Source organism: Leopardus geoffroyi, chromosome A2, assembly GCF_018350155.1.
Source record: "Leopardus geoffroyi isolate Oge1 chromosome A2, O.geoffroyi_Oge1_pat1.0, whole genome shotgun sequence".
Taxonomy (NCBI): Eukaryota; Metazoa; Chordata; class Mammalia; order Carnivora; family Felidae; genus Leopardus; species Leopardus geoffroyi.
The window spans coordinates 139,015,403-139,039,385 of record NC_059331.1 but is presented as its reverse complement, the minus strand read 5'-3'; the positions used below and the strand labels follow the sequence as shown (position 1 = coordinate 139,039,385).

The 23,983-nt window shown below is 38.3% G+C and overlaps 1 protein-coding gene and 1 long non-coding RNA gene across 8 annotated transcripts in view; both read right to left on the bottom strand.

The window, feature by feature from the left end:
- CPED1 (cadherin like and PC-esterase domain containing 1) overlaps nucleotides 1–23,983 on the bottom strand; it is a 282,494-nt gene that overhangs the window by 239,290 nt on the left and 19,221 nt on the right. For 6 of the 7 annotated variants that reach the window (XM_045495428.1, XM_045495426.1, XM_045495430.1 and 3 more), the window contains exon 2: nucleotides 15,557–15,740. The exons of the other annotated variant lie outside the window; for it this stretch is intronic. In XM_045495428.1, the coding sequence (XP_045351384.1) occupies nucleotides 15,557–15,740 (184 nt within the window). The remainder of the gene's footprint in view (nucleotides 1–15,556; nucleotides 15,741–23,983) is intronic. 7 annotated transcript variants of the gene reach the window in all.
- LOC123606766 lies at nucleotides 1,253–12,725 on the bottom strand. Its single transcript, XR_006716492.1, has 2 exons — nucleotides 12,676–12,725; nucleotides 1,253–1,744 (listed from the first exon to the last, which is right to left on the bottom strand). It is a non-coding gene; the product is annotated as an uncharacterized LOC123606766 (long non-coding RNA).

The following is a 23,983-nucleotide window of genomic DNA, read 5'->3' as shown; positions in this document are numbered from 1 at the left end:
CAGAATATCTGAATATTAACATTTTATCTGTTAAAACATGTGAGATAAGCTATGGTATAAAGAGGCAGGGGGCAAAAGGGTAAGATGAAAGTGTGTGTGTGTGTGTGTGTGTGTGTGTGCACGCGCATGTTTGGGTTGTGCTTAGGGAGATGCCTGGAAACATGTACAATGTCAACTGTGTTCTCTCTGGGTGAATTTAGATTTAATTTTTCATGCTTATCTTTGTATTTGCAAATATTTGATTCAATATTCTACCATAAACATATGACATCTTTGAAATGGGACTCTTTTCTAAAACTGCGGTCACGATATGCATCTAAGTAAAGAAACATTTTCTCTGAGAAAAATGACATTGAGTCTTTTTGAGATATACACATTGAGATACACACATTGTGTATCTTTCAAAGTACTGTAAAATGTCAACTTATACAGAAGCAAAAATGTACAGAAAATTAACCTGGATCATGATCATTTTTAAATCCAAAATGTCCATGATATGATAGTGTCTTAAAAATACTCAGGGTGACAAAGTAATAGGATTTCTTTCCATCAGACAAGAAATAAAAATCAGTCTCAGCATGCAGTAGTCATGCTGTGTATGCTTATAAGTTAGGATTTCAGGTACCCACAAAATAAGGTCTTGATGATAAACTTTAATATGCTATTTCTCAAACAAATGGACATAATGAATAGAAATCCTTCAGCAAACAAACCAATGGAAATGCAAACACTCATTATTCCTCATATGTTGGCTATCTGGATGAGTCTTCAGATTACCATGGAATGTGCCAGCCTTTCTGGCCTTCCCGGCATTCTTACTATGATGCAAGTACCAATTTCCAACCAGAAACAATCTGTTTTACGCTACAGCTGTGAATTTGGATTTCCATGCCATACTTCCATAGAACAATGATAAAGTTCTCATTCTGAAAATCAGATCACTTATTAAAATGACAGAGTTTTGATACTGGTGAGGTTTGGTGAGATGGGAAATTTTTTGCACGTCTAACGGGGAATGCTTTAACTTTTTCAGGCAGAATTTTGACAGCGTGAATGAAGAGCTTCAAGGTGGGCCCTCATTCTTCATTCCAGTAATTTTACTTTTAGAAATTTAAAGAAAGAATCAGAAATGCAGACAAAGATTTATATACAAGAATTTATATACAAGAATTATTTACAATAGCCAAATATTGGCAATATCAGAAATATTTAACAATGTGGAAAAGATTAAGGAAATCATAGTAAGTAAATATTAAATACATCCATATAATATAATTTTATGTAGCCATTGAAATAATGTTTACAAAGTTTTTATGGCATGTGTTTCTGATAAATAGTATGCTAAAAAAGCAAGCTAGGAAAGTGCATAAAATGTATACAATACTTGTAAAGAAACATGTCCAACATTAGCTGTCTTTGTTGGTGGCACTGTAGCTAATCTCCTCCGTTCCTTATTGTACTTTTTCTGTATTTTGCAATTGGAGTAGATCTGAAAGATTATCTAGTCAAAAAATCTTCATCTTCTGTAAAATGAAAGGCGTCCAAAGAAATTAGGTAACTTAGTCACGGCTTCATACAGACAGTGCAATCCAAAGTAGTCGTCCTCCCTTCCATAGTACCATCTTGCTGCTTCTCGGGGGCATATAATTACGATTTAGGGTAAATCGTATGTCCATATTTTTACCTTGATCCCACTATACGCAAGCAAGCCCAAGATGCCCAAAGACAGTTTGAAATTCAGTGGCTTGTTGCTCTCACTTTCAAATGGATCCCGGGCCTTAGACTCTAAAGAATGAAGATAGCACATACCACAGCTTTGCATGCCAACTTTTAATTGACGGGTTTAGCATCTGTTTGAATTAAGGAGCAGGGCTTCCCACCCAAGTGGGTGACTGGTTCAGAGTCCTGCCAAGGCAAATGGGGAATTGGGAATCGTTTGGCCACTTAACTACTTAAATAGCAAACAGGCAGAACTTCTTTGTGCTTCTGGAAGAAACACTGAAAAACTGTAATAAAGAAGTATCAGCAAGCTAGTTCTCAACACATGCTCCAGGATCAGTAGATTAGCATTCCCTGAGAACTTGTTATCTTTATCTTAACCATTGTTACTGGATCGGATCTCCTGGGAGTACGGTTCAGCAGTCTGTGATTTAACAAGCCTTCCAGACAATTCTGATGCATATTAAGTTTAAGAATCATGGGCCCAGCAAACAGTAGCTACTACCCTGGAGCTTTGCCAAAACCATGTTCTTTAAGCAACCACTCAGACAGGGATTCCCTTTACCCACAAGTACAAAATAGAGAGCTCGCTATTAGAGAAGCAGGGCCCCCTGCGAGTCGCTTCTGCCCTTTATAGCCCTTAATCACTTGTGTGGTCACTCTGAAAATGAGGTGGAATGCTAACAAGATGTTTTAAATTCCAGAAGATACCCCGCTCTAAATAGACTATTTTGTTGCATAGATGATGAGATTCACATATGCCTTTCGTATTTGTCCTTAGAGAAAGAGCTGAAAAGAGTTATTATCATTACTATTAAAAGGTTATTATTAACTTGGTGGAATTGTTTCTTTGAAAGCAGAGAGGGCACTGGCTTGAGCAACTCTGAAACGAGATTACAGAGACTCTTCACGAAGAACGGCAGGTATGTGAGTTCTGTTTTTCAGTTGGTTTTGCTCAGACATGGCCTGGAGCACATTTATTTTGCTCTACCACACAGCTATCTCCTATCATACTAAGTATTTTTCCCCTACTTTTCTAAGAAGCGAATCGTGCTTGAATATGCAAAGGAAAGATTCAGCTATTTTATTAGTATATTTGCAGGTCTATTTCTTCAATTGCTTATTCATTTAATAGTGTATCTACTAGGTACCTGCAAGACACTGTCCTACGCAGAATAGAGTATAAATAGACAAATAAAACATTCCCTGCTTTACAAGAAGTTTATAATATAGAAGGGGAGATGAGATGAACACATAAGATTTAAAAATGTAACACAGAACATACTCTAGGCATCAGAGATATGTGAATAATGTGTGGTGAGGTCTCAGATAATTTGTTTAACATTTCTACTTTGAGGGTTATTTATGGGTCAACTTACAGATTGATTTGAATTCTAAGAAATGGCAGACAGGAAGGAATTCTAGGAGCCAAAAACCTCAGTAGCAATGCAAATCACAAAGCTTTGAGCACCATCAGGCAAAGATTAGTAGGCCAATACCAGGAAGCCCACACATGACCATCCCTGGGAGCTCTGTAAAAAAAATAGTAATGCCCGAGTTCATTCTGCTCCCCTAAAATTCTGATATAATTTTCAGAAGTGAGGCCTCGGCACCGACTTTTTAAATTGTTAAGTTCCCTGAATAATTTGAGTGTGAGGACAGCCTTGAGAATCACACTACAACAGGACTGGGGAGGTATCTGATACCATGGCCTGGGAAGCTTTGAATGCCACACCAAGAAACATATCTTCTGATTAGGAGGAAATGAGACATCACTGAAGACTTCTGCACAGGGAAGTGATGTGATCAGAGCTATGTTTGTGAAATATTAAACTGGCAGTTATGATGGGGGTGTAGAAAGCACAGACCAGCAGCTGGGAGAGTATTTAATAGTTGCTGTGATAGAATGAGAGGTGTGGAACGTGGAGCCACGGCACAGAGGAGGACTTGGTGTCCAACGTGTGTCGCAGCTGAAGGAGAGGGAGAACCTGACGATGAGCTTTAGCACCTGAGAGACTGAGCGAGTGCGGTACCAACAAGAGAAACACGGCAGGCATAACCACAGATGTTGCAGGCGTGGGAGGTAATCGGTGCAGTTTGCTATATGCTGACGCAGTGACACACACAAGCCAAAACATCTATCAGGTACTTGACAATCAAGACTCTAAAAATCCTGCCTACACAAAACACATTAGGATTCAACATTATTCAAACATCATATCTCCAGAGATGTTTTTTAGTGAGATATAATTGCAGATAACATTATATTAGATTCAGGCACACAACATGATTCAATATGTGTATATTGCAAAATGTCCATCACAATAAGTCTACTTAACATGCATCACCACATGGTTACAAATTTGTGTATGTGTGTGTGTGTGTGTGTGTGTGTGTGTGTGTGTGTGACAAGAACTCTGACCATTTATTTTTGCAGCAACTTTCAAATATAAAATTCAGTGTAATTAACTGTAGTCACTGTGCTGTACGTGATGTCCCTAGAACTTACTTCTCAATGGAAGTGTGTACCTTTTGGCCACCTTCACCCATTTTGCCCAGTCCTCCCACCACCACCTCTGGCTGCCACCAATCTGTTCCCCAGAGGAGATTATTGAATCTGCAGAGTAGAAAAATATCTTGAGGAAATGTCAAGATAGGAGGGAAAATGATGACTGGGGTAAATGTCTCGGAGAAAGCCCAAATTTGGAGGAAGGTCATAAAGAAGCAGCGTCAGAAAGGTTGGAGAAGCAGGAGAGGGCAGCACTAAGGAAGTTAAGGGAGAAAAGAGTTCATAAGAAAATTCCAGACCCTGTGGAACCCACTCAATTCTAGGACAAGTATCTATTCCACTGGTTCACACATTTCACCAAGGTTGGGAAACACTGATAGGTAAGATCAAGGAAATTGAGTAATTACCTCAGTGAATTCACATTAAAGCTTAATTTCAGTTCTTAAAATATTTACATAACTCCTGAAGAATACCAATATTCTACTCATGATCAAATCTGCTCTTATACCAAAAACAATGCAAAAACAAAACAGTGGCTGTATTTTGTAAAAAAAAAAAAAAAAAAAAAAAAAAAAAAAAAAAAAAAAAAAGAGTTTCCTGGTAAATTCTGGAAAAGAAAACAACTTTAAGGGAGAGGGGAGTCATATTATTATTATTGAGGGTTAATTAGAGAGAGATTATGAAGAAAAAAATACTGACTTTTTCTTAAGTCTTCATCTCCCAAACTGTAGTCTGGACATCCACATCCACAAAGAGATAATGTTAGGAAGAAGCAACTTTAGCTAAAAAGAAGATGAAAAATAACAGAGGATATCTAGAGGGAAATACTGATTAATAATAATTAATTAGCTAATTAATTCTCCAGAGGGAAAATCAAGTCTCAAAAGAAAGTGGGGAGGTTTACAATAATTATAAAATGGAGAGCAGAAAGCAAAAGTTATGCAAAAGTGAAGAGGCAGTCTTGAAACCGTGGTTAGATGCTTCCAAACTCCTCCCAAATTGAGGAAAATGTCTAAAATATTTCAAGCATCTAAATGTGATAATACACTAGCATAGTAAACACATTATATCTGGAGTCCCCAAACTCCCTTGTAGTTTATCCACATGCTCTGTCACTTGAAAAGTCCCATATGAAACAGTTTGCTTTTCTTTCCTGGAGTCTTTCCTTAATCTAAATATAATATGAATATTATTTGTTTTTACAAATTAGATCTGTCATTCAAAGCATAGTTTAGTCTATAGCAAAACCAAATAAAATGTCTAATGTCTAAAAAAAAAAGTCTTTAATTCTAAAGAGTATGAAAAAAAACAATGACCTGAAATAAATTACAGCTGACCCTTGAATAGTATGGGGGTTAGGGGGTACCAAGCCCTGCAGGATAGTAAATCTGTGTATAACTTTCAACTTCCTTAAAACTTAACCACTAATAGCCCACTGTTGACTGAAAGCCTTACCAATAACATGAATAGTTGACTAACATACATTTTGTATGTTACATGTATCATATGCTGTATTATTACAATAAAGTAAGATACAGAAAAGAAATGTTATTAAGAAAATCATAAGGAAGGGGAGCCTGGGTGGCTCAGTGGGTTGTGTCCGACTTCGCCTCTGGTCATGATTTCACAGTTCATGAGTTTGAGCCCTGCATCAGGCTCTGTCATGACAGCTGAGAGCCTGGAGCCTGCTTCAGATCCTCTGTCTCCCTCGCTCTCTGCCCCTCCCCTGCTCACACTCTCTCTCCCAAAAATAAATAAAACATTAAAAAAAAAAAGAAAGAAATTCACAAGGAAGAGCAAATACATTTATAGGACTATACTGTAAGAAATCCAAATATAAATGGACCTGCATGGTTCAAATCTGTGTTAAGAGCCAACTGTATTTATAAAAATTTGAGATGAAAACAACACAGCACATCAACCAAAGTTCCCAAATTTACCTGTACTTTGGAATCACCTAGAGATTTTAAACTCGTGATATCCAGGCCAGAACTCTAGATCCATTCAATCAGAAGATCTGGGGCTAAACAAATGGGAGTTTAAGGCTCCTCACAGAATTTGAATGGACAGCCAAGTTTGAGAAACCCTGATCTAAAAAGATCAGTAGGAATCCATGTTACCTAGTGTCTGAAATGAGTTCAGTATTTTAACTGGCCACTGAATTGGGCTATTAATTTTGTAACTGAGGCAAAACCAGGTGAAATGTAGGTTTCTGTTATTCTATATAAAGCAAGCATATGTATTTGCCAGGGGCAAAAAACTGCAAGGATTTTTGTCCTTCACACTAAACCAAATAATAGTACAGTATGTCATTTGCAATATGGTTAAATAAAATCAATAGCATTGCAAAAAAAAAATGTTAACGCTGTCCCTTTTTTAAAAAATAAAAGTAGCAGAAAGTGCATTTAAGGAAAACAGTTCAGAAAAAGTATCTTCAAAGCTCTATTAAACATTTCCCAGCTTTGGAAAATTTAAATACCCAATCTGGTTTCTATGAAACTTAAAAAGATCAAACGATTAGAAGGAAGCTAGGCTTGAAGGAGAAATGTTGGGGATTTCAGTAAACATCTGGTTACCATTTTCAATGGTAAGAACCAACCCACTTAAGGAAGTAGTTTCATTTCTTTGGAGTAAAAATGAGACACTGGCTTTTTGTTCTCTTTGCACAGTGGAGGGTAAAGGAAACATTAGAATGGAGAGGTCACTTGAAGCTCAACTTTTATAAATAAGAAAGCTTTTTTCAAAAAGTAAAGTAAATTCAACTCAGGTCTCTGTAGTATAAACAACTCAACTGAGTTAGGGTTAAATAAACATTCCTCGAGCTCTAGTGTGCCAATTAAAGAACAAATTCTGTTTGGTCATAAATACATCAGTACTTCTATAAGCACTGAGGAAAATAACAATAAACCTGAACACACAATTACTGCGTGTCATAATACAATAAAATTGAATGGTGCAGACCTGTAAGTTTCTTTGATTCAATTTCCTTTTTTTCCCCAGTTTGATTAACGAAAGGCACAGAAGCACTTCTGATATCGTCCAAAACCTATTACTTGCATAATAAAAAACATATGTCAAAGGTGTTCTAGGTGAAATACTGACAAGGCAAAACACACTCTGCCTTTTAAATGTGACCTTTACTCTTTCGTCTTCTTGCTAAATGTTCATATAGCATATTAAACTCAGGAAAGCAGCAGGGGTGCTGGTTTCAGGCTGGCGACAGGAAGGAAGGAGAAGAAGAGACTTCATTAGGCTCTTGAGTTTTAAATGATCAGTGGAAGCATCTGCTATCGACATGCACTACTAGCCAAAGGGGATCACCTCCCACTTTGCCTCCAGACCAATGTTTCTCCACTCCTTTGCTTACCATTCCTCTCTTCTGCCCTTGGACGTGAGACTAAAAAGACTCAAGAGAAAGAATCCCTAGAATGATGAGGTTTAAAATCGTGTCTTACTTTCTCTCATTCCATGGTCATGAATGTTATAGAGACGATCTGAAAAAGACTTGGGTGGTGATTTTCCTCATTCTCCTGAGGAATAAAACAACCGCTGGGCAGCACCCCTGACTTGACTCTGTTCCCACAACACTTCCTGTGTTCTGAGATGGGCAGATCCCCTGCTGGGTAACTCTGACTGATAAAACGTTCATCCTTAAATGGGTCCTGGTTATGTCTTCTAGGGTTGCTACAAATAAATCTTGTACCCAAGTGTCCCGTTAAACAGTGGGGAAACAAAAATATTGGTCCAACTACTTGCAGGGCCTCCCAGAAACATTCTTTGCAATTGGAACCATCTATTTTCTTGTGGCTGTTGCAGATCTGGTTTCGGCGGCGACTGGAGAAATATGCCCTCTTCAAGTACACATAAATAATTCTCACCCAATGATAAAATATACTGCATGTCAGAGTCTCTTGGACCATATATTACTTAGACTCTATCCCGGGAGCAAGTTAAAAACTTTTGGAAAATATTTATTCTCTCTTAGGCCACTGCTCCATTCTATGAACTAAAACACTGATTTACTAAATAGGACCTGGATAATATGAAAGAGAATAATGTGATGGTGATTTTGTTTCTGTAGGGAAGGTGTATATTATAAATATATATTTTTGCAAAGCAGAGGATTGGAAGAGCACAAGCAGGAATATTTTACACTATGCTCAGCAAAGAAGTAGAGAGCATAATGTAGATGACGAACAGGACCTAAATGACAAGATGGGGGTTCTGACCCTTGATGCTTTCTCTGTTCATAAGCCGCAAAAGCTGTATGCTTACTTTTACATGTCCTTTATTGGAGAATATTTGTTAGGTAACATTTCGTGTTTCATTGTTTTGTGGAATAGTAAACTTCCGGTGAATCAATCATCACCTCTCAGCAAGTAACTCACAAATCTTCATCTCCTGCCCTGGCCTCTCTACTTTCTTCAGTTACTGCTAAATACATTTATAGAAAAGCTCACAGCACCTGAGACTGCATATGTTTAGAACTAAACTCATCCATCCTCCTCCAGAACCAACAGGCAGTAGCACTGGTCAAAGTGACAGAGGAGTCTTAAAAGCAAAAGAAGAGAAGAATTCTGAAAAATGGACACAAGCACTTAAAACCCTCAACAGGTAGTATCAGCCCTATTTACTTACCATATTTGTGGATGAATTATTTTTATATAAGAACAGATTTGAGCATGGGTAGAGTATCAATGTTCCTGTAAAGTTATGTAAAAATAAAAGGTTTATCAATTAAGTTTTAATGTGAATTCTCTGAAGTAGTTGACCATTTAAGGAGCTCAAATACTGGTACACTGTTCTTCATTTGTTCACGTATTCAACTGTATTTGATACATATTTATTTTGTGCCTCTGGATGGAGAGCATGTTTTTAAGGGATGAGTGGAATAGATATGGTCCCTGACTTCAAGAAACTTACAGATTATTATTATTATTTTTAATGAGGGGTCTGTTCCAAGGGAATGATCCAGGAGACTGTGTTGGAATTTCAGGAGCATTTACAGCCCAGACCTTTCAATGGGAACATGTAAGTTGATAAAGAGGGCCTTGAAAACACCTATTAAGTTCATTTATCACAAAATATCCAGCAGCAGCGCCCCTATATTCTTCATATAAATGTATCTCCCGAGAAAGGAATCTCCATAATCTCCTTTCTGTTAGTTAGTTCTTGACAGTAATAACAATATTAGCTCCCATTTCTGGAGTGCCTGTAACATGGCATTCACAGAACAATCCAAAACAATCAAATCCCAAAGGGAAAAATAGAGCTTTCAGAGGTTAAGTAACTTGTCCAAGGTTGTATAACCATTAAAGGAAATACTAGAACTCAACCCAGGTTTGATCTTACTCCAAAGCTTATTCTTTTTAATTACCACAGTCTACAACCTCTCCAAGAAAGCAATTATTGCGGTTAAGCCCTTCCTACTTACGGGTAATTTAAATCTCAACTTCCTTATAGCATCTTTTGAATATAAATAAACTAAAGAAAACTTGAAATATGCTTTCCATCACAAAAGTTAAGATTTGTCTGCAGCAGATGTTTCTTTTCCATACAAATCTCAGAAACAGCTTCTGGCAAGTAGCCCTTATAAAAGAAACCTTCAAAATCCAACTAAATTTCAAATGGTACATGGATGTGTTGGACATTTTTACGGGTGCAAGTGAATATAAATAAAAATATAGGAGGATGGAAAACTATTAAATTACAAACAGGAAAGGAAATAGGCTTTTTCTTTTCTAATATATTTTCCACAACATTAAGTAGTGATCTGTATCTTTCGCTCTATTAACTATATCTTTTAATAGTGCTTCTCAAGAACACAGTTGGATAAATTACAGTATCCTTATGGTGGGGTTGGGGGAGGCTGTGAAGCAACATTATTTAAAATACCATTCTCCAGAACATACTCTATCAAGTTTAATATCAATACAAATATCAATAAACACCATCATAGTATTAACTCTAGCCCTTCTTAGAAATGCCTTCACTACATCATGCTGTTAATGTTATACTCTCAGCTTGTGTTAGAAGTTTGCTATCTGAACCAAGATATGACATCCACTTCATTTGCAATACAAATGTTGCTCTGGCTATTGACCCATTATATAACTTAGGGTTGTCTACATAATAATTCCTTCAAAAAACTTATTTTAAATATACTACTTGGGCATGTGGAAGGTTAGGGGAAGGAACATAGTGTTCCCTTCTTTCTGAGTGTAAAATTTCTATTCTTTCCCTTGTTGCTTTTGGCTCAAGCCAAAATTAAGCTTAAATTATGGTAACTAAGAGAAATATCCAGTTTGAGCCCTAATTTTATATTTCCATTTTAGTAATTTCATTATTATATGTTCTAGTGTAAACCATCAAATCCTTTTTGAATGAGGTTTGGTATAAGTTAAAAAACTAAACCATCTGAGTCCTAAAGTTTAACCATCAGCTTGGTAGGGGATCAAGTTACATAGAATTAGTCTAAATACATAGGTCAGCAAACTTTTTCTGTTAGGGCCCAATAAATGTTTTAGGTGTTAAGAGCCATATAGTCACGGTTGCAACTACTCAACTCTGCCATTGCAGAACAAAGCAGCCAAAGATAGTATGAAAACAAATGTGTGGCTGTGTTCCAATAAAGCTTTGTTTGCAAAACAAGCGTTGGGCCAGATTTGGCCGGTGGGCCATAGTTTGCCAACCCCTGGAAAGAAAATCAATGTGGTCTTGCACTTTCTGTATTTCTTCAAAAAAACATTCCACGTAAAACACCCAAGTTACAAAAACAAGAACAATGTGAAACCATAAGAGTAACCAATTCCGCAGCTTTGACAGCAGTTGGCATTTGTTTTGCATGTGACTATATAATATGTCTAATTTAGAAGTGCAAAGTATATTCAGAAGTGAACAGAAAACTGCTAAATATGCACTACTCTTCAAGTACACAGAAATAATTCTGATCCAGTGATACAACCTACTGAGGCAGAGTCTCAGGGACCACATACTACTTGGACGTTACAATGAGTTTAAGAACTTTTGGAAAACATTTACTTTCTTTAGGCTACTATACTATTCCATGTACTAAATCACTGGTTTACTAAATAGTACCTAGATACTAGGAAGGGCAATAATTGCTTGGTGCTTCTATCTTTTCCTTTGGAGAATTATATGCTCTTATAAACACAGGGACATAAGATATATTTTTCCAAAGCAAGGACTGAAGGACCATAAAGTATATGTTTTACATGCTGCTAAGTTTTGTAGGTTTAAACCTGTAAAGACAATTGTCCTCTTACTGTTTCAAAATCAGCTTAAAGATGAAATGTTTGTAAACACCTATATAGTTAAAACTTAAATTTTTTAAATGTGTTTATTTATTTTCGAGAGAGACAGAGAGAGCACAAATTGGGGAGGGGCAGAGAGAGAGGGAGGCAGAGTCTACAGCAGGCTCCAGGCTCTGAGCTGTTAGCACAGAGCCCGACATGGGGCTTGAACGCCTTAGCCACGAGATCATGACCTGAGCAGAAGTCAGACACTGAACTGACTGAGCCACCGAGGGGGGCCATAGTTAAAACTTAAGTAGTACAATGGCATTATAACAAACAGACTTTTGCATTGTTTTATTCCCAAAACTAACTCTAAAGATTGTTATTTTTTGAGCCAACAGTATATCCCTTAGGATGGTGTGCCCCAATGGACTATATATCAGAATCACAAGTGTCTGTTTTTAACATATAAATTTCTAGGCCCCACTCCCAGACTACTGAATAAAAAATATTGGCTGGGCTTTACTTTGTCTCCTCCCAGAACTCTGATGGGGCAGACAAAGTGGTTAAATTCTCACCACATACTAACATGAAGTAATATCATTATTGCATTTAACAGATAAGAGAACTAAAGCTCAAAGAACCTAACTTGCTTAAAGTCACATATCCAGGGCCTGTCTTTCCCGATAGAGCCACCAACTTCTGTTATGTCACTAGAATGGAATTAACCAGGGAAAAAACATGATGCCCACATTGTAACTTAGAACCTGAGATTGCTTACTTTTCCTTTCAATAAATGTTTACTAAGTAGTAAGGAAACTGAATAAAATATAAAACCCAAATATTACTCTACAAAAACAGATTATACTTAATAGTGGAATGTTGCCTAGGTAAGACCCTTTTATTTTTGCTAATTTTTATCCACTTCTGGCCTTAAAGGTTTAAAAAAGAAAAAAGGAGCCCCAGGGACTCCTGGGTGGCTCAGTGGGTTGAGCGTCTGACTTTAGCTCTGGTCATGATCTCGTGGTTTGTTAGTTTGAGCCCCGCATCCGGCTCTGTGCTAACAGCTCAGAGCCTGGAGCCTGCTTCAGATTCTGTCTGTCGTCTGTCTGTCTGTCTGTCTCTCTCTCTCTCTCTCTCTGCCCCTCCCCTGCTCAGCTCTGTCTCACTCTCTTTTAAAAATAAATAAACATTGGGGCGCCTGGGTGGCGCAGTCGGTTAAGCGTCCGACTTCAGCCAGGTCACGATCTCGCGGTCCGTGAGTTCGAGCCCCGCGTTGGGCTCTGGGCTGATGGCTCAGAGCCTGGAGCCTGTTTCCGATTCTGTGTCTCCCTCTCTCTCTGACCCTCCCCCGTTCATGCTCTGTCTCTCTCTGTCCCAAAAATAAATAAACGTCGAAAAAAAAAAATTAAAAAAAAATAAATAAAAATAAAAATAAATAAACATCAAAAAAAAAAAAAAAAAAAGTAGCCCCAGGCTGGAAAGAGGCCACCTGTGCTTCAAAGGATGGCACAGAAAGAGGTCAGCAGAAGTGATTGGGGTCAAATCAGAAGAGGAGAGAAAGGCAGGTAAAATGGATAGGTAGACAGGGGAAAATTTATTTTGTATTTATTTTCCTACAACCAAGAATGTATTTTATAAACATGTCAAATCTGCACTTGGGCACTTAGTAACATTTGTGGTAGTACCTGATTTATTTTGGATGTAATACTTTCAAATTTCAGTTTAGCAAAGAGCAGAAACTGCAACGATGAAGTGAAAGATAGGTGGGGTATGTCTCCGGATCATTCTGAATTGCCCCCACTCCCTCCAAGATGCTCGGCATGGAGAAAGGAAGTTTAAATGTGCCAGTATAACATCATACTTTCTGCTGCTGTACATATAGGCAAAGAAGCATTAGGGGAATATGCGAAACTAAAGAGAAATGGATTTTGTAAGAATCAAATCTTTAGAAAATATATTTGTAATGAGTACCCCAATTCAAACATTATCTACAGCTTAAATTTGTGGCCATGGAAAATAAGCTTCAATAAAAAAGTGATTCTGTTTCCTATATGTTAGAAAATCAAGGAAATGTTAGATCATGGTCACAGAACTTTTTTTTTTTTTTTAATTTCTAGGTATTTGATGCTGCTCTCACAGTGAAAACTACAAAATCAAGTGAAAAACCAAAAATCAGTTTTCCATACTCATGAAACTGAGGCCTTATCCAGGAATAATATCTTATTACACCGAGAAGAAGAAACCAAGAAAGAATGAGGAAAAGGATGTTGTAAACGAGGAGGGAAGGTGGAATAAGAGAGCCAAATCAGTATTTACACTGACAAATTCTGGTGACACCATCTCCTTATCTTATGCTGGGCCTACCAGCCCCTCTGGCTGCCAGATTTCATTGCCTTCAGGCTGTCTGTCTTTGCACTTTCTTGATATTTGGAAGCCTCAAAGTCATTCTCCCTTTTCTTGTAAAACTGACCCAGACATTAAGGGAGAGAGCAGACATACTCTTTCTAAATTGCAAACGGATGAAATTGAAAATTGAAACTGAATTGAAGTTGAAATGCACAGAGAATCCAGGTCGTCCACATACTCAGTCAGTAGCGGTACCAAGGAGGTCGAGAAACAGGCATTTCAGACAACAGTGCTGTGTAATCACGGCTGATGTTTTCACACGGCACATAGGTGGTGGTTATACATTCAATCACCTAGGTCAATGATGGGCTAAAATGTTTTATGAAGGTAGAGGATGCCTGGGTGGCTCAGTCGGTTAAGCATCCGACTCTTGGTTTGGGCTCAGGTCATGAGTTCGAGGTTCTTGAGTTCGAGCCCCACGCTGACAGTGCAGAGCCAGCTTGGGATTCTCTCTCTCTCTCTGCCCCTCCCCTGCTCACACTCTGTGTGTGTTTCTCTCTCTCTCTCAAAATAAATAAATAAGCTTTTTAAAAAAAGTAACTAAAAGGTTTTTGGGGATGAGAAGGAGGCTATACATTCTATATCTTTCCTTAACATTGATAAATGTTTTTCTGACAAATATCATTTATGGATGTTCCAGAACTTTCGGTTGGTCCTTAACAGAACCAACTGCAATGATGTTTGTAAGATTTGTTTCAGCACTCTTTGACATTCCAGAGCTTTTACCTTCCTTTTTGTTTTTCTCATTTGCTTCCAGAAGCACAAGGCTCTAGACTTCCATACTACTCACAGTGGGGCAGGGATGAGCAAATGGCATTCCTGAAGACCTGTCCTAATGGCCCATACTCTGCACATTTTTAGGATGTTTCTTTTCACCCAAGTCTATCTTTTGGGGTCCTATCCTTCAAAAGCTTTGCTAGCTAGGTAGCTTATAGCTTTACTACCAGGGTGGTAAAAGTGAACCTGGTGAAGGGTAATTGTGGCTAACGGTCTCCCCAACCTCATTCATTCATTGGCATAAGTTTGCACTTTAAAGAGCAAGGTGGAGTGTATCTGTCACGTGGTTAGTTGCTCAGGAACCGCTAGTTGTTATTCTCATTGCCCTTTTTGACCCTCATCATCTGCTCAACTTTCTTTTCAAATACCTTGTTTAAAAACTTGTCTTTTATTTCTCATTTCAAATGATAGAAATAAAAGTACTTGACTAGTAATAGTGTCTGTGATAAATATCCATACTTTTTCCCCATTTTAGAGCCAATCTGTGAATCACATTTAAGCCGGCTTCTCAAAACAATTTCCAGCACATTCTACTTGCAGTCAGATGAAGTGGCAATTTTCTTAAAATATGGAGCAGTTTGGTGCTGGGCAGAACATGTATTCAGGCTCATAAACATAAACATTTTTTATGTAGCATTTAAATATGAACTATGCAACTCCAAAATGCTACAAAAATATAAACAAAGTAATTTCAGGAATAAAGAAATAGAGCTAAAGAAAAATTGAGAGGAAGTAAAAAAGGAGCCAAATTTTCTTTGATGCAAGAAAGTGGATCATGGGTAAAATTTTGTTTTTATAAATTTCTTTAGGGGGAGATAGCAGCACATTCTAAAAATTGTTTAGCATTGTATGTCAAGCAGCTATGGCATTTACTTCTTATTCTGACCTTTTTCTAGCAGCCCCGGCCCAAGACCAGCACCAAGCCTTTCTTCAGCGATGACGACCGAGTAGCGATGCTGAGTGAGGACGTGCTGATGGAGCTGAAACTCCATTTTCCTGTAGGAAGGAGGCCTGTAGAGGACGGCCCTTCTGTCATGGCTCCCAAAGTGTATCTTTATCGATTTCTCGATCTAAAAAAAAAAAAGAAGAAGAAGAAGAAAAAGAAAGAAAGGAGGCATAAAAATTCAAGAGGAAAAAGTAGCACACTTTGCCTTGAAGGACATCATTAATGCAAATCAAGGGCCATTCAGAAAGTTACCCTTCAAGTTGTTCTCTGGAAATGAAAGACAAATTCTCTGAAAGGCTGGCAAGGGCAAAAGTGACCTCATAGGCAAGAACCGAAGGTGAATTGAATTTTTCTCTCTATTACAGAGAGATGAAAATTTTAGGCCATTAAAATATAGAGGTCCTGGAGGAATACTGTTGCATTGAAATACAGAACTCAACTCTAGCTGAAAATATAAATTAATAGCAATGCCTTTCATCTGCATTGTGCTTGTATAAAATACTTCCAGCTGCATTATCTTCTAACAGTGCTTTTTAAGTAAACATGGGAGAGGAAACAGACTCAGAGAGGATGGATTTTGTGCTGGAAGGACACGGTTAGGAACGGGGAGAGCTGAGAAGCAATTTCAGAGCCCTCTGGAGATACACAGTGCTGCTTCTCCTCTCAATCAGAACACAGCGCAATTGGAATGCATCTCAGGGTGGCAGGCTGGGTCTCTGCCCAAGATCCAGAGCATCATAATTTCAGGTTCTTCCTTCCATAGTTTATTGATCACCCACATAAATATTCCTCTTTCTCACGACAGTGTTTGAAATTCCATTAACAAAAGGGAATTTTCCAATTGACAAAGTGGAAAGAATGCTGATATTTGAGTTCATTATAAGGTGTAATTGTAGACATTGGGTATTTTCCTGAAAACCTGAGATTAAAACTGGATAAAGTAGACATTTTTTTGTTACCGGAAGGAGCAGTGAGATTGGATGGGGGTTTGAGAAAAACCTGGGAGAGACTGAAGAAGAGGAGACGAAGGAATTGGAGAAGGAAGATGAGGGAGAAGAGGTAAAAAACAAAATTGGGAATCCAAACTACGTTTAGTGACACCTCTGAATCGAACTGTCCGCTTTATGGATCTAAAAGTATGTACCACATGCCTCTTCACTACTTAAAGTTCTTTATTATTTCCCATTAATGATAGAATCAACTCCAAATCTTCATCAAGGAACACAAGGTCATTCAAACTTAAGCCCTGTCTTTCTTCTCTGTTCATATCACACTCTTAATTATTTCCATTCCTGATCCCACCCTGTTCCTTCATACGCATACCTGTGTCTTCTACTTAAATTCCTTTTTCTCTCTCCATTTGTCCATCTGGCTAACTCTGAATCAAACATCACCTCTTTTGGAAAGTTTTCATTGAAATACACCCTTTTATTAGCACTTAGGAAAGGAAATGTGCATCTCTCCCTGATGTGAGCTCATTACAAGCAGTATGCATGTACACACAGGACGTGTTTAATAAATGAAGATATCTATGAAATTAATGAGCCATAGTGGTCTATCAAGATCTTTGAAGATATGTATGAAGATACATATGGAAAGAAAGAGGAAACAGATTTAGGTTGTAAACTCTCCGAGGGCAGGAACTATATCCTATTTTTCACTGCATACGAATTATCTCCATCTGTAAATGGATTGACAAAGCACAATGACGTGCAGAAAAACACAAACTCTGGAGAGACTGCTGGGTTTGAATCCCCTGGTTCTGCCAGAACTATTTGTGTGACCTTGGACAATACCTTCCTCCTAAGGGCGCTGTAACTAAAGGGTTAATGTTTGTGACTGGCTTAGAACTGTGCATGGTATACTATACACATAGAAAGACCATCTATGTGTTTTTTAAATAATAATATAAAAAACAAAGAATCAGAAAAACTTTCTGAATCTGAGCTCTGCCTGGCACACAGTAACATAAGCTTTGAATACTTGTGTAGTGGATTTAATAGAAAGGAACAGAAACTAGCTAAGCACACCTCCCCTGCATGGTACTTTGGGCAAACATGATTGATTAGATACTTTCCCTTGTTAAAGAATATTGTGTTTTCTTGATAATGAAACTATTTAAACTCAAAAATTTAACTGCCTATTGGGACACGATTCCCCAGCCAATATCATTGTTTGTCATGGTAAACTTATTAGAAGGAGTCTTTGAAGCCAAAAACAGTTGAGCCTTTGTCCACAGGAGTTAGAAGGAACCAGTATCCCACAGGAGGCCAAAATAAACAAACATGCATCTAGGTGCAAGGGGAAGACAGATGCTTCCAAATATATCGTTGTCACTCAAGCAAAATGCAGAGTGCCCAGAATTCCCTTCTCACATTATTTTCTTTCGTAATCACAGGATGCTCCTCTCTATTACAGCTGGCTCAAGTAGAGCAGTGATTTCACATGAGGTGAGTGTATTTTCAAACTTGACGTTATTATTATTTTGAAAGATACACCCCTCCCTTCCCCCACCCCACCCCCCCACCCCGGACCAGGATCAGTTTAAGCCACAGCCATGTGGCTCTTGCCAGTATATCTTACAAAAATATATTTTAAATAAAGTATAATAAGTGGCCATATTCTATAATAACCTTTATAGCATAGACTGACATTTTCGCTCACATCTCAGACTACAGAGAATAATAGGAAGTGAGCTTGTCAGTCAAATTATGTTGTATTACCCTGTAATACAAACCGCTCCTGTCCTTGTCATATTTATAACAGACTGTATCAGCAAAATGGCCCAATACCAAGGGGCAAGAACGCTTTTAGCTGGTCCAATGACAGGTGCACACACTGCATATGCGAAATAAAAACTACGTGAACAATTATGTCAACCACACCAGCAAATGCAGGATTATCAAATGCCGAGAGAAGCACTTTGGGAACTGAGAGCTCTTGATTACTCCTACAATTCTGAAGATATATTTTTAGTGAAAGAATTTAACCTAGCCACCACTACCACAACTAAACTTGAGATTCGCAGGCCTTCTGAGAAGACTTAGGAAAGAATGAATGTTACTGGATGCTGACACTCTGAGCTCCCAAGTCACTTCCCTCTCTCCCTTCTGGAAAGATCTGAAAAACTGTCCCTCAGAAATCACTTTGCCAGACTACATGAAAGTTATTTTAAAACTAAACACTTATTATTTTTATTGGAAAAACTTCAACATCTGAAACTTTTATACCACCTTAAATAAAGCAAAGGACAGAGTGTCGTAATAAATGACCTGGAGTGTTAGATGCAGCAATGTGGAGGATGAACAGGAGAGGAGTGGGGATCAGAAATCTGGATTTAAATGCAGAGTCTGCCTTGCTTCATCCACTGGGGAGAGTTGTTTTATCTCTCTACATCAGAGTTTTCTCATACGTATAGTTGAAATAACAAGTCCTACCTCATGAAGTTGTAGGAGGAATTAAACGAATTTGCTATCTAAAGGTATCCAACACAGTGTCTCATTAATAAACGATGTTAACTATATATGATTAAACTGAGTAATATTATATTTTAATTCTGCTTTTCCACTAAGAACTCTTTCTTTTCTCAATGAGAGAGAGAGAGAGAGAGAGAGAAGCAAAGGGAGAGAGAAAGAGAGAATCCACACTCAGTTGCAGAGCCCCACGCAGGGCTTGATCCCACAACCCTGGGATCATGACCTGAGCTGAAATCAAGAGCCAGACACTTAACCAACTGAGCCACACAGGCACCACTCCCTTAAGAATTCTATCAGCTTTTCAATTAATACAGTTTTGTCTGTCATAAAAACCATTTCTGCAATAAGCTATATGCATCCATATATCTTGATGTATGTTTTTCTCTATATGACTCATCACCTTTTAATGTAAAAATAGATCTTATTTACTTACTGTGTTTACTGTCTGTCTCCCCAAACCATAAAAGTAGGTAAATAAAAGCATACATTTTTTCTATTTTTTTTTTTTAATTTTTTTTTTCAGCGTTTATTTATTTATTTTTGGGACAGAGAGAGACAGAGCATGAACGGGGGAGGGGCAGAGAGAGAGGGAGACACAGAATCGGAAACAGACTCCAGGCTCTGAGCCATCAGCCCAGAGCCTGACGCGGGGCTCAAACTCACGGACTGCGAGATCGTGACCTGGCTGAAGTCGGACGCCTAACCGACTGCGCCACCCAGGCGCCCCACATTTTTTCTATTTTGTTGACTTTTGTTTCCCCTACCTAAGAATACTACTGGGCACATAATGGGCACATAATAAATATTCTTTGAATGAATGAATACAAACATCTTTTTCTTCAATATGTAAAAGTCTGGGTTATAAATACTACCATGGAAGATTGGGAATATAAAAGTGGTGAACATTTGTATTAAGAAATTTATTTCAGCAGAATTTCAAATAGGAGCAAGAATGACAAAAATAGAATTAAATGTTTGAGCAAAGTAATGCAAAAAAAAATCAAATAAAGAGCTGTATTATTAAAGTACGATGTTTCTCAGTTACTTATAGTATTAAAAAATCTTCACCAGGACTTACCACAAAAAGCAAGAAATGCAGCTCTTTAAAATATAGAAAGGATGAAAAATAAAACTTGTTTTTTTCCACGACAGATTTTTTTTTCTAGATTTATTAAAGTAGCCATGTATTTATGACACCTTTTGATGCTCTAATACAAATCATATAGTAGACCTTGGATGTGTGTTGTATATAACTAAAAGTAAAATTGCCTTGCTGGTCTCGATCTTTGACATTTTAGAAATATTGCAGAATCTATCATAGTGAATTATGCTTTAATTTTTCCACTATAAGAATAAAATAGGGATTTTTTTACTCATTGGTGAAATTTATACTTATTTTAGAGAATTCAAGAGATAAAACTGAGTTTCTTGGATGCAGGTCCTCTACATTTTCTACTTAGAAATTATTTATAATTGCAGGACAGTGTAGGAACCACAGGTTTCCTGGATATGCAAACAGAGCCTCATGAGAAATTTCCTCCATAAATGAACGTTTAGTTAAGTCTGCCTTTATCTCACAACTGATTCAACTGAATCTCAAGCCCATCATGGAGTAAACACACAATTCTCAGACCTACTCCATGATACTGAGGGCCTTCTGACTACACTGGCAAACTGTGCCTTGGGGTTACTGACTATCCCAAGAACATCCAGTGAAAAGCAAGTTTGCTCATCTGTGCCTCTATGTAAGTTTTAAACAATGACAGAGAAACAAAAGCAATAAGACTTCAGTATAAAAAGGTGTATCCTCAATATAGCTTTGATAAAATGGCACCTACTTAAACAGCTATTCCCAAAACCCATCATCACCTATCTCTCAATCTATCTTTCCCTTTGGCACGCTTCACAATTTATAGTAACATATTATTACTTGTTTAGTGTCTGACCTTTATACAAATTTTCATGTTTCCTGAAAGCCTAAATGTGTCTTCTTTTAACCATTGCACATACAGCTTACTACCAGTTTCCAGTAAAAGGGAATGGATGGATGAATGATGAAATGAATGAATGCATGAATGCTATATATGAGTTCATTGTTTGTAAACACATGCATGCCTTTTAATTATTTTACTATGAGGTGAAAATATCCACTAGAAACTTCTCAGTGGAAGCTTTGATATTTGCATCTCAAGCCGTGAAATATCTATGACTTCTTCATCCCTAATGCCTGTCTCCTCCACTTTACTACAGTGGCCGCTCGAATGGCCATAATCTTGGACTTTATGGTCCCCAAACACCCCCACCTCTGAACGTATAAAATGAGATATTCCATTCTCTGATCACATTCAAGTATTTCCATCTCATTTATTCTCAACATATCAGATCTTCAACACTAGTCTTTCTCGCTCATGCCAACTTTCTACTTGCCTCTTTTTTACCTTCTTTCTGTGCAGCCTGGATACCCTGGTCCAACACTCCAACAACTCCCTACCCAGAATATGAAATTATCCCCTTGCTCCACTGGACTTGCGTCACATTCACATGGCAAAGCTTCAAGCACGGAAGAGTTGGGGACATGGCGGTTAACAAGCCAGACAAGTCTTGGCCCCCACAGAGCTGACAGCCCATCAAGGAAAGCAGACATAAACAACTAGTTACAATAATTATGACATGCCGCGTAAGCTGAGAGGACTAGGGTGCCGTGGAAACTCTGAGACCCAAAGATCTCAGCAGCCTGCCTGTCCTGAACTCGGGCTGGGTTGCTGAGAGCTGCTGGAGAGAAGTGTCCAGTGGACAGATTCTGGTTGGCAAAACCAGTTCCGTCTTCAGGGCTCCTAGACCATCCCGCTATGCTCTTCACTGCTCAATTCTCTCTCACATTCTCCATAGTGACTAACTTTCCTATTCTCCAGCTACCTTCTTATTTTTACAGAAAACTGCCTCCCATTCACAGTGAAATTTCCACTGCTAGAAGGAAACACACTGATTTAATTAAATAGCCTCTGTTTTGTCAAACGCATAGCCTATCAGCATGACTAACATTTCCTCCTTTCTTCTGACTTCCACATGAGAAACCTGTCCTCCTTATCCATGGCTAATCGCTCTGATTATTCTCCAGATTCCACAAACCCCCTTCCTCTAGGCAACAAACCTCCTTCCAATTTCTACCCTCAAATCCCTAAGAATTTCATCCATCTTTTCTCCTTCTCCTGGATCCTTAATATCTCTTCCTTCTTGGCTCTTTCTCAATGTTTATTCACTCACACTCATTTGTCCACTTACCCATTTAATATTTTTGAACGCTTTCTATATGATAGGCATAGTTCTAGGCTCTAAGCAATGTAACAGTGAAGAAACTTGACAAAGCTCTATCCCTCACTGAGTTCACATTTTTAAATTTTTTTAATGTTTATTTTTTTGAGAGAGAGAGAGAGAGAGGGAGAGACAGAGAGAGCGTGAGTGGGGGAGAGGTGGAGAGAGAGGGGAGCACAGGATCCGAAGTGGGCTCTGAGCCCGATGTGGGCCTCAAACTCATGAGCTGTGAGATCATGACCTGAGCCGATGTCAGGCGCCCAACCAACTGAGCCACTCAGGTGTCCCTGAACTCACTTTTTAGTGGAAGGAGTGATAAACAGTTAGTGAATCATGCAAGGTAAGTACCTGCAGAGAAAAGATCTCTGGTCTGGGTAAAGCGTTAAAGAATGACTGAGGTGCTCTTTTAGATGCTGTTACTCGCATGTATTACGAATGTTGTGTGTGAAAGCAAATGAGAGAAGAAAGATAATTCTTAGAGGGAGAGAAAAGATGGGCAGAGAAATTAAAACAGGAAGTCCTTCAAGGTCAGTACCATATGTACTTTTTATTGTGGATGGTAAATATAGCCAGATAGGTAACAAGTAACTGGCAATGAGGACAAAAGTGTAGGTAATACATCATTACTCATTATCTTTTTAAGTACCTAATAGGAAACCAAAACCTAATAAGAAGTAGAGAATTTAAAAGTTGGTAACTTTATGCTGGTCTTTCTACCTACGTACAACCTCAATGAATTCTGATTCCTTTTACTAAAAGCCATAGCAGGGAAGAGGCAAATGAGGAAAACTGGGAGGGTGTTTTATTGTTTTATTTTGTTTTCTGGATCGATGGGCATCCTAACAGAATGCCAGAAGGCAGACTTTTACTTCCTAAATGATAAAATTTCCTAAGAACTATATGCCATCATTTCCATAATACAGAAAAGTTGTGGGGTTTTTTAAAGTTTATTTATTTATTTTTGACATAGAGAGCTCCAGCGGGGAGGGGCAGAGAGAGAGGGAGAGAGAGAATCCCAAGCAGGCTCCTGGCTGTCAACATAGAGCCCGACATGGGGCTCAGACTCATGAACCGTGAGATCATGACCTGAGCTGAAACCAGGAGTCGGACGCTCTACTGACTGAGCCACCCAGGTGCCCCCGAAAAGTTTTTCAAAAATGTTAGTACTCAGTGACCTGGACGATCAAGCTATAAGACGGAGACATGACACCTGTCCTAAGGAGGCACCGAATCACATCGGGGGAGCATCATCAGAAATGCACTGGGAGGGGAAAGGCAGTAAGTTCTGTACTGTGGAGCCTCATTTGTGATAGAAAGAAGGAGAAGCAGCAACAGGACAAATCACGGTGAGTGTAACTAAGACAGAGGTAAAGTACAGAGGATGAAACCTTCCAGAAGTGGGACGAAAAGTCCCAAAGAAAGGATTGGCCATGAATTTACTTGGTATTAAGTAAACAGGAAGGGAGGCTAGAAGCCTGACATATCAGAAGAAAAGCGGCACAAAGGAGGAAAATGGAAGAGAACAGACCCTGACCTGGCCATCCTCAGCTAGAAAATATTTAATGATAAATAATGTCAT